The following is a 12,173-nucleotide window of genomic DNA, read 5'->3' as shown; positions in this document are numbered from 1 at the left end:
TCAGGGAGTTGCTACAGTTGGCTAAAGGTAGGTTCGCCTACTCAGTTCCTGTTGGTTGTTTAGTGTAACGGTCGTTGTATTGTTTTTTTTTTTTGGTGAAATGTGAGTATGTATATTGTATATCAAGAAACCGTTTCAATTACAGCGTATATGACAACTTACTAAAGTGCTATCACTTATCACAGAAACAACTCAACAGCAGACTAAATTCCTAAGAAATTCAGACTATCTATCCTAGCCATAGCTAGCTCGTGACCAAGTTTGAGCTTGATCCTTCCCCGTACTGCTTCTTCTATCTGTTTCACTAGTCCCTCAGGTCTGAGGAGATAGTAGTTTACGCGAGCATTGTTCCTTTGAGCCCATATAGCATAGTGGTATGCATTCAGAATAACGGCCATAGCTTTCCACTGGACAGAATTAGTAACACTTGCAGCCAAATGACTGACAGTAAGCAGATTTGTTCCAATCCAATTCTCAAGAAGTTGCTTGACTTTGCAGCTGTACACACAGCTAGAGAACAAGTGATCAATGGTTTCAGGCATACTTTCACAGAGAATACACCTGTCATCTGAACAGTATCCAAAATTATGCAGCTTTGCCTTAGTATTCATCCCCCCCTGTAGCATTAACCAGGAAATTAGCGAATGCTTGGGAATGTTCCAGTTGTTCCACACAATGGACTGCCAAGGTTGAGGAGCTTGGATAGGTTTGAGCCATTCATAGCCTCTTCTAATGGAATATCCTTTAGGATGAAAGAGCCAAACACCATCCACAAATCCATCTTTTAATTTTTCCTTGACTTCGCAGATTTGTTTCCAGACCCATGTTGCATCAGATTTAGGGACATAGTCATGCCAGTCTTTGTCTTTTAAGTAAACATCATGCACCCATCTGATCCAGAGCCTATCTGAATTTGTATAGATCCAATCAACCAACTTACCCACAGTTGCAATGTTCCATACTTCAGCTTTCTTAATGCCAAGCCCTCCTTCCTGTTTTGTCATGGTAACCTTTTCCCACGCAACTAGAGGCACCCTATGATAATCTGGACTGCTGTCCCATAAATAGTTTCTGCAGATGGCCTCTATTCATTTAATGACACTTTTAGGAATAATAAACAGCTGAGCCCAGTAATTGTGGAGTGTATTAAGGACTGAGTTGATAAGAATAACTCTACCAGAATAGGATAGCTTCTTAGCCCCCAGTCCCCTGATTTTGGCTACCATCTTTTCAGTAAGAGCAGAGCAATCTTTCTTGGACAGTCTCCCAGTTTGGATTGGCACACCCAAATACTTGAAACGCATTCTGCCCTCCTGAAACCCTGTCACTGATTTTATTCCTTCTTTAAGGTCCTCATTCATACCATTGAAAAAAATTTCTGATTTGGAGCTATTCATAGTGAGACCTGATGCTCTTGAGAATGAAGAAAAAGCTTTCATAAGCAGAATAATAGAAGGGGCATTGCCTTTGCAGAATAGCAACAAGTCATCTGCAAACATGAGATGGGTGAGCTTGAGGTTTTTGCAAAGGGGGTGGTACTGAAATGGCCACCTATCAGTTGCATACTTAATCAATCTAGTCAAGTACTCCATGCAGATAGTGAAAAGTAAAGGAGATATGGGATCTCCTTGCCTAAGTCCCCTCTGCCCTTTGAAATATCCAAAGTGATTACCATTCAAGGAAAGTGTAAGAGTAGGAGACCTGACACAGGTCATGACAAGTTGGATAAAATGCTCAGGGAACTTCAAACCAGTCATCATTTGCTCAATGAAATCCCATTCAACTGTGTCATAGGCTTTCTGAAGGTCAATTTTGAAAAGACAACGTGGAGATACATCCTTCCTAGCATACAGATGCACAATGTCTTGGCAGATGAGGACATTTTCAAGAATAGACCTGCCTTTGATGAAAGCTCCTTGGTTATCATGAATTATATATATCAGGCAAAACCTAACTTAATCTATTGCAAAGGAGCTTGGATATGACTTTGTATACAGTATTGCAGCAAGCTATGGGTCTAAAATGCTTCACAGAAGTTGGCCTCTCACACTTTGGAATAAGTGTAACATTAGTTGCATTTACTTGGGTTAGAAGCTGACCTGTGGTAAAAAAAATCAGTAACTGCAATGCATAAATCAACACCCACAACTTCCCATGCATCTTTGAAGAACCCACTGGTGTACCCATCTGGACCTGGTGCTTTGTCCTTGGGAATAGAGAATACAACTTTCTTAATCCCTTCATGTGTCACAGGCATGCTTAATATAGCTGCATGGTCTGATGTACATGCTCTGCCCTTGCTTAGCACAGCAGCATGAACCATCTCAGTAGCATTACTACTTCCAAGGAGGGATTTATAGTATTCAAGGAAGGCTTCCTGAATACTGTCAGTATCAGTACAGGTTCTGCCACTAATGTCTTCAATTTGAATGACCTTATTTTTAATGCATCTTTTCTTAATGGCATTATGAAAGAATGCAGTATTACTATCCCCTTCCTCCAACCATTTGCTCTTAGCTTTTTGTTGTAGGAAACTATCTCTGGCCTTAGTAAGCAACCTGACATTGCCTACAGCTTTAAGTTCCTGGGAGATGAGCTCTGGGTCAGCAACATTTGCCATAAGCTTTTCCTGAATATCATTCAACTGGTAAACAGCAGCACCTGCTTGATTCTCTATATCAGAGTAGCATCTTCCATTCAACTCCTTCAAGATAGGCTTCAAATTTTTCAATTTTTTTGCCAGAACAAACATTTTTGTACCCTCCAATCCTTCCATCCAGGCAGTTTTTATCTTCTCAATAAAATCAGGAGCGAGACTCCACATATTGAAGTATTTAAAGCTCTTATTCTTCCTGCCACCCAAGTTGATATTGCTAACAACACAGGGATTATGATCCAGCAAGCCCTCAGGATAGAAGTGAGCAGCCATTTTAGGAAATACTGCCAACCATTCATTATTAATAAGGAATCTGTCTAGTCTGCTGCATTTCCTATGTCCAACATCTTGTTTATTCGTCCAGGTGAAGAAAGCCCCAGTGGCAGTAATATCAGACATGCCACATATATCCAGGCAGTCAATGAAGTCCTCCATATCCTCCTGCTTTGTGTTTCCTCCTAGTCTCTAATCAGGGGAAATAACAGTGTTGAAATCACCTGCCACGGCCCAAGGGCCATGACAATTAGAGGCAAAAGAAGTTAACTTCTGCCAGAGATCCACCCTATCATTCCCATCATTAAACGCATAAACCATGGTAAGGAAAAAGAACTTATTAGTCGCTTTGATATGAACTTTAGCATGAATAAATTGAGGGTCATACTGAAGAATCATAACATCAAAGAGACTCGGTTGCCAAATAATCCAAACCCTTCCTCCCTTATGAAGACTACAATTAGTAGTCACACTCCAGTTTTCAAACATAGTATGGGAGACGTTTCCTACATTTCCACCATTTATTTTAGTTTCAAGAAGCCAAAGAGACCAACTTCTTTATTCTGAATAAAATTCCTAATAACCTTCTGCTTATTTACATTATTCATGCCCCTCACATTCCAAAACCCTATGTTATTCATTTAAATTCGTTGTATTGTTATTGTGTCAGTATGGCTGATTGTGTATGGTAATCGGTTGGTGTGTGCTATTTCTTTGGTTGTTGTTGTAGTGCAGCTGTTTGTGTGTGATTGTCTATGGTTCTCGAGGTGCGTCCTCGGCTGAGTGGAGTCACTTGTGGGAGTGGCTTCAAACCTTAGTTTCGCCCTCCGTGGAACCTGCCACGGGAGGGGATGTGCACGTTAATGGGACAGGGTTATCGCTCAGTATGATGAGCGGGGCTTAGGTGGGAACGGCTGCGGTCCCCCACTGGCAAGGCTGGTCCAGTGGACAGTCGGTGACGGTGATTGATTGGAGTGTTGTGGCTTGTGTATGCGTTCTGTTGTGTCTGTAGTGAGTTTGCTGTTGTTGCTATATTATCCGCAGTACTGACCTTGTGTGGTTGTTTTCTTGTTTGCTTCTGTTGTGTCTGCCGTAATCCCTTATGGTGAGCAGTCAGTCTTAACAGGTGATGTTTTGGATGGTAGCTGGAGTCTTGGCGGGATGAGTCTTCACGAGTCATGACAGGAGTAGTCTTCATAGTATTTGATGAGTTGTATTATATATATCAGTAGCTTGGTCAATCACTTGTAAAATTATTATAAGCGTTCTTTTATCGACTTTTGATGATTCCTTTCCTCGGGCAACCGAGATGGTAACGCCTCTATATGCTAGGGAAGGTCTTGTCAAGACTCCTTGGTATATGGGGGTGTTACAAAGTGGTATCAGAGCGACGATTTTAGAACCTGTAACAAATAAGCTTAATGAACGTAGTGAGTCTAATAAAATGAACCTGGTGTATGTATATTGGGAGACCCAGCTGATGCTAGATTTTGGGTGAGTAGGCGCCCTCATTTCAAAATCATGGCCCCATTGTGCTTAAGCCAGTCACTGGGTATGGGAATGTTGAGTCGGCAATTATGTGCCTGATCCGGTTGAGGTCGTCACTCATCCAATCAAACACATTTATAATACTCAACAAACAACTAGTTAGCGGTAAGTCGAGGTCGATCCATGGGACGGTGTGCTTTGGGTTCTAAGTCTATCTATCTCAATTTATGCTAGTGTCACGATTTGTTTGGGTTTGTAGTTGTGTCTAGACTAATGCAAGCAATAAGGTAAAACAAGTAATAAAAAAAAAAAGATGTAAACAAATGATTAAAAGTGCTAGCACGTCATGGGGTCATAGGGGATTCATGGTTTTGATCATACAAACATGTTTACAATTATATGCAAGCCATTAATGTTGTGGAGGAACCGAGTTGGTTTATGTCTTATGGTTCATAGGAAGGGTTGGGTCCCGGAGCCGAATCGATTAGATTGTACAACACCTACAAGTCGACTTACTTTCCTCCTATTCAACTTCTATGCATGGTCTAACAAGACTCGAGTTGGTTTATATCTTACAAGTCAAGTTGAGTAGATAAGAGATGGTAAAAATGCAAGGATTCATAGGCTTAACATTTCATCAAACATAACATGTGCATAAAGTTGACATCACAACAAGCAAGCAATTTAATCATGTGAACATATTAGATTAAGCATGAATCAATCCCATGTTGGTTGCCCCTAATTACCCACTAATCCTAGCTAAGTAACTACTCACTCATCATCATGGGAAACATGTCATTAATGGTGTCAATCATCACAACAAGTATAAACATGATAATAGAATGAAGAAATGAACAATAAAGATTAAAGAGTAAAGTAATTATACCAAACTTGAGGTGATCCAAATAATAAAGCAAGAATAAAAGAAGAAACTTGATTGATTGATGAAGGGTTGTCAATCCTCCAATAACCCAATAATCTTCAATTACCCAATAATAAACTTGAATAATAAACTTGACCAATAATTAAGGAGAGATTAATGTGTAATTTATGGAAAGATTAAATGATAATTTATTCTAATCTACTCCTAATCTAATCTAAGAGAATTTCCTCCTAAAAACCCACTCTTGATTAATTACAAAGATGGGGTATTTATAGTGGAAATTAGGTGGATGCATTAGGGTTAACTAAGGGCTAAACTAGTAATTACACTTTTTAAATGGAACAGGGAGGAGCCGGTATTTCTCGAAGGAAGGGCTTCTTTCTTTGTAGCTTGGAGAAGACGAAAATACACTGCCCTGAAATCCGGGCGGATTAAGGTCGGGACGGACGGATTCTGTTGATGGAAGACGAGCGGATTCGACGGAATCCGGGCGGATTCTGGCAAGGCAATCCGAGCGTCTTTGTGGAAATCCGCTCGGATTGTGTTGTGAGGAGACGGGCGGATTGGAGACAATCCGCTCGGATTGTTCTTCAGCAATGATACTTCTTCTTTTCTTCCCTTTTGCTCACTTCCGTTTTATTCTTGTGGGATTGATCTTTAGTCCTTGCTTCTCTTCATACTAGTCCATCTAGTATCGTCAAGTAGCTTCCAAATTTGCACGAAAGACGGGAGTTTCCGCCTTATTGTCTCCTTTTCTACAAAACATATGAAACGCGATAGAAAAGCAAATAGGAAGGTTTTGACGGATAAAATGCCCATAGAATGTTATAATAGTATGCAAAATAGGCTCAATTAGGGGACTAAATGTGCTCAAATAATGTTCACATCAAATATCCCCAAACCGAACCTTTACTCGTCCCGAGTAAAGAGGTGACTAAAACTAGACCTTTATTTAAACTAACCTAATAACATAACCGATATGAGACAATTAGCGGGTCTCACTCCGCCCCTTCAACTCACAACAAGACAACCATGATGTAGGATGCCTTCTTGTAAGGCAAGGTGGGTCTTGCCAAAATGGCGACATATCCAAACATTGAGCACACAAAATCACATAATGGATGCATCTATAAAAAAATAGCCACTTTTCTCATCTAAGTGGCGGAAATTATCTACAAGCACTACTACAAATTTAGGCAACTACAACGCCCCTTTAACAACGATTATTCACGAAAATCACAATAGACGTTGTAGAATGTATGGCGCGAATTTTACTAAAATCAATTACAACGGGTATGGTTATAAAAACCGTTGTTATTATTTTTAACAACGGGTCACACATGCGGAACCGTTGTTAATAATTTGGCGCAAAATTGGCGCAAAGTTTGTGAAAAGTAATCACAACGGTTACTTTTGAAACCCGTTGTTAAAACATATTTGACAACGGGTGTTTTTTACAACCGTTGTTAAAACATATTTCACAACGGTTGTTGTTTAATAACCGTTGTCAATACTTTCCATACTATAAACCACACAAACAGAAGTCTGCTGCAGCCACAAAACACAACCCTTAATACACAAACACAAACACAGCAGACAAACAAACACAAAACACATACACACTCTCTTTCTCTCTTTCTCTATTTCTCTCTTTCTCATCGTCGCTTTATCTTCTCGCCGTCACTGTGATTTCATCGTCTATTACGTTCTGTATTTATCAGGTAAATCTCGCCGTCTTTGTTAGTTTCATCGTCATTATTTTCTTTTTCTATTTATTTCTTTTGCATGTATGTGTTTTTATCGACCATTATGTTATTTGTTTAAGTATTGTTCGCATAATTAGTTACTAAAACAATGAAGAAGCAAGATGAAGAAGTAAGATAAACATAATTAATATATATATATATATATATTTATAAATACATAAATTAAAAAAAAAAATTACATATATAAAAATGCAATTCTTATATTTTCATGGAGGATCTTATTGTGCTCTATCGTATCCATCCTCTCCTCCTTGGCTATTTGGAGGTTCCGTTCGCCAGCTTGCTATATCGTCATATAGCCGCAATCGCTGCTCTCCGTCAAGCCATCTTCTTTGGCGTGCTTCAGTGCGGATCGAGCTTCCGCAAGGTAGCTCCTGAAACATTCCTCAATATGGAGGAACCGGCGGATGAAGTTGTTGTTGTTCTCGATCATGGTAAGAGTCTTTAGGATGAAATCATTCATTTTCTTAGAGTTTTTGAGTTTGATTTGAAAGATTAAGTAGAGTTTGTTTTAACAGTTAGAGTTTGGAGATGAATATATGAGATAATGGAAATGTTAGTTGAGATATGCAATGTATTTATACTAAGCAATGTGTGGGTTGAGTTAATTGCTTTTTAATTAATAAATATGTTAGGAAGTTGTGCCATAATCATCATCATATCTCTCAATAATGCTGCTTCAAATCCTATTACTAACCCTTCTCATTCCATATTATCCGTTCATATGTACAAAGGATGTCATAATAATGCATGCATCGGAATTCTAACAGGCCGTAATTATGCATGCATCTAGTAATATTTAATTTTTTTTTTTTTTTTTTTTAAGAACAAACAACAACGGTTATTTTATAACAACCCGTTGTCTTTAGTTATAACAACGGTTTTGCATATTAAAACCCGTTGTTATAACTTTCCCCCCAAAATTGTGTCACACTTTCTACAACGGGTTTTTATACTTAAAACCGTGGTTAATAGTTTTAACAACGGTTTCCTTAAGTAAGCCAACCGTTGTTAAAACCTTCTACAACGGACGCTTTAACAACGTCCGCTTTTTTATATAACAACGGTTTTTGACCGTTGTTATAGCCTGTATCTGTAGTAGTGAAGGGAAGCAATTCAAGGGTACACACTTCTTCATAGATACAATTTCTTCAAACTACTAAGCCTAGAAGGATACCAATAAATCATCTCCAAGTTGTGTCAAGTTAGGGTACCTTTGTCCTCAATCGTTAAATGCTTTTGTCAAGAGTAGACTCCCTATGGTGTTAGAAACACTGGAGGATCGCGGAATTCCCCCTCTTGCCTAGACAAGAAGAAGGGTCGTCCCCTCTCTACCATGCACAAAAATGGATACGATGGATAAAGGGATCAATAGATATTTGAGTTTCACTTTGGGAGTTTGCTTTCGTTTTTGTTTTCCCCCCCAATTTCTTGTGGCATTTGACATTTGAGAACACTTTCTTGCCATTTCTTTTTATTTTTGGCTTTTCAACACTTGACAACTTTCAACTTTTTGCATTTTCTTGTGAACATTTTCAAAGTCACCCCAATTAGTAACGAGGGTGCCTTGTATTTGAAGCTTAGGAGTTCTATTTTTGCTCCTCTTTTCATTTGATGCATTTTTGCAAACTTTCTTTCACTTTTCATTTCATTGAACTCACATTGATTTCTTTTTGTGCTCATTCCCTTTTGTGACAAAAATGTGGTAGAACATGGATGATGGATGTATGCATGGTTTCAAGGGTCACCTTGGAATAAACGGTAGCCAAGGAGTTATCACACCACAAGGTACTCTTGACTAGGCCTTAATCCATGGGTCAAGGGATACTAGCATGACACATCCTAGGGTGTTTTACAAGTATTCTAACATGCAAAGTCTTAAGAAGAAAAAGCATCTACTAGGGCCTATATACACTTGTCAAGCTTCCTAAGTAGACGGTTTCGCAAAATGTTTCTAACATGCAAACTACATGCCATGATGCAACTACCATATAAACATCTTAATGCAAATGTTTCTACAAACTAATATGTCATATAAACTAAATGCAAGTCCTAAGTTCACATTGTTAAACCGCATCAATCAAAATAAAGCCACATAGTCATTAACATAAAGAGGAAAAAGGAGATTGGAAAGATCATACCATGCGGTCTTCAATATCCTCATGTCTCGGATGTGGCGTAGTCAATCAATGTGAACAAGGATGAACAAACACAATATATACAATAATATATACAAGACTACACTACAAAAGAAATAAACTTGTTTTTGGTTTTTCAATTTTCAAATTTTTATGGTTTTTGATTTTATGAAATTAAAAGACATATTTTTGTGATTTTTCAAAAATTTTCAATTTTTATGTATTTTTGGAATATAAATTCCCATCCCCCACTTTATTTTGGACATTGTCCTCAATGTACATGTAGGAGTAGGAATAAAAGGAAATACATGTTTTTGGATTTTTGATTTTTTTGAAATAATGTACAAATGCAATAATATGATATGAAAGAATGCATGCTCTAACTAAATGCAATTCTATATGACATATATAACAAATGAATGCAATCTAAACTATACTATATGATGCATGATTTAAACTATGGTCACTTATGATCAAACCTCCCCAAACCGATTTAAACACTATCTCTAGTGTAGAAAAGAATAGGATTGGTCATTAGTGACTATGCATGAATTCTAATCTATATGCAACTATCTACATGAATTATGTGAGATATATTACAATGCAATTATACTATATGAACTAAACTAATATAAATGCAATATGAAATATAATACAAATGCATGCAAAATGTAATGTATATACAAAAGAGAGAGAGGGAGAGATGGGTATCATACAAATGGAAGTGGTGAAGTAGGCCTCTTTCACTCGTCATCCTCATTTTGATCATAGCCATAACCATGAGAGCTTCCGGATTGATCATATCCGGGCGCTTGGCCCCAATATCCTCCTTGGTCAAATCCTCCTCCTTGACCCGAGTACCCTCCACCTTGGCTAGAATGCCCTCCGTATCCTCGACCCCAAGCTTGGTCCCCATAATTTGGGAACAAGAGCTCCGGTTGTGCCCAAGAGGGCTTAGGACCATCGGGTTCAATATACCCTTGTTGAGCCATGTTATAGTATTGGGGGTAGAGGGCCAAGTAGTTGTCTTCCCTCCCTTTATGCACCCCAAGGTCCACTCTATTCATGAGTTCCATCAAATCATTAATACCCGGGGTATTGGGGATTGCCGGTTGAAATTCGGTATAAGGGGTAGGGTATGGCGGGATAGGTACGTAGGAAGGTGGGCGAATAGGTACTCCCGGCCCTCCACGAGGTGGTTGACGGTGTGGCTCTTCCCTTTGAGGGAGATTATCAAGAATTTGGATATCAAGGAGGTAGGTTGGTGGAGGAGAGTATGGACTCAATCTTGGGTCAATGCCCGGTATGTTCCATCCTTCAAGGATCATTGAAGTGCATCCCTTGGTGTGCCACTCCACACTCCCATCTCGAGTGTAATTACACCATCGGTGACTGTGGAAGATGGTGTGCTCATCAATCAAAGTCCTCCCCTCAAGAGGAGTATAGGTTCCTCGGGTATTGAACCCGGGATAAAGGTGGTGAGCCAAAATGGTAATTAGACCTCCCATCACGAAGGTTTTGAGTTGGGTGGTCCCTTGAGCAAAATCATGGAACCTAGTAAGTATCTCAAGTGGCGTGTTAAAGTTATAACGCCTCACCGCTCGAACATTCAAATAGGACTAAAGAAAAGTTAAGTCCATGAGAGTACACCTATCTTGTTCGTACCTCCCATTGATGCAACCGGCTACAAAGCGTTCGGTGAATCGAATCACCGGATGTTGGATGGCAAAGGTATAGCAACGCTTTATATGGGTAAAGTCCCTCCCGGAGATAGCCTTTCAAAGAAAGTCCACACCAAAATTATCGGGCTTCTCGGTATGGTCGGTGGGTACTTCAAGACCGAAAACATAGGCAAATTCCTCAAGAGAAAGAACATGGTCTAGGTTGCATAACCTAAACTCCATGCCCACATTATTGTGGGTATATATCCGCCATAATGCGAAGGCTACTCAAGAATTCAAGGGTGAGGCTAAGGTAAGTCTCTTCATGGGCATGGAAAAGTTTCCCAATGCCAAGGCCATTAAAGAACATCTCGGTAGGGTACCTTATCTTAAGGATTTCCAACACCCTAGTGTCTACAAATTGAGTAGGTTCGTACTTCTTACCTAGTAGCTCGACAAATTTTTGGCGGTGGTCGTCGGATTGAAAGAGCACCTCTTGGAAGTGGTTGAGTTGTTCAATGTGAAGGAAATGTAGATTCATATACACATTAACATACTCTTATATGTCTAATTAATTTGTCATAAAATTAAAACGGATTTTATGCATGCAAACAATAATATAAGAGAAGAGAAATAATGTCCTTACATTGTAGATTTCGGTTTAGAGGGCACAAAAGAGATCACCTTTCTCTCTTGTTCTTGAGCTTATCCTTATGGAAGAACAAAGATCTAAGTATAAGATCTCTCCCTAAGCTTTATACCCAAGGCTTCTCTTAATTTGATTAATATTACAAATACTAGTATAATATTAATCTTATGAAAAATTGAACCAAAATGGTTGGTGTTTTATCTCCTAAAACCGGGTAGAGGAGAAGGAATTTTGGAGTATATAATTTCTCTAATTTATCATTAAAGGTAGAGAGGAAATTTTTGTTTCTTACACTAGAAATAAAAATGTGAATGAATGAATAAAATTAGAGAAGAAAAACTCCCTAAATGCTCTTGGTAAAACCGGTGGGGGGAGGGATTGGTTAGCCTATGCATGGGCATGATTCTCTAACCAAGAGAATAGGTATGCAAGGCTAGGTGTAGGGTGTCATCATATTGTTTCCACTTAAATTATTAAACATAATTTAATCACCATAATCCCTCCATATTTCGGTCCACTTAAGATAATATGGATTCCATATTATTTTTGTCAAATGTCAATATGTCACATGTCATGTGTGACATAAATTTGTTATGTATTTTTAACATATTAAAAATCAACGTATTAATAAAAATACGTCACATACAAAAATTGACTTA

At 38.7% G+C, this 12,173-nt stretch overlaps 1 protein-coding gene across 1 annotated transcript; it reads right to left on the bottom strand.

Annotated features, from left to right (window-relative positions):
- Positions 1 to 203: 203 nt before the first annotated feature.
- On the bottom strand, positions 204 to 1,004 carry LOC141601115 (uncharacterized). Its single transcript, XM_074421383.1, has one exon. It carries the CDS (start codon positions 1,002 to 1,004, stop codon positions 204 to 206), a length of 801 nt encoding a protein of 266 aa, XP_074277484.1.
- Positions 1,005 to 12,173: the final 11,169 nt, after the last annotated feature.

This window comes from Silene latifolia, chromosome 9 (genome assembly GCF_048544455.1).
Source record: "Silene latifolia isolate original U9 population chromosome 9, ASM4854445v1, whole genome shotgun sequence".
Classification (NCBI taxonomy): Eukaryota; Viridiplantae; Streptophyta; class Magnoliopsida; order Caryophyllales; family Caryophyllaceae; genus Silene; species Silene latifolia.
Note: the sequence above shows the minus strand (reverse complement) of the source record. Positions and strands in the feature narration are given on the sequence as shown.

Excerpts from the sequence above, each read along its gene's own strand:
- LOC141601115 (XM_074421383.1), bottom strand. The coding sequence starts at position 1,004 with ATGACAAAACAGGAAGGAGGGCTTGGCATTAAGAAAGCTGAAGTATGG.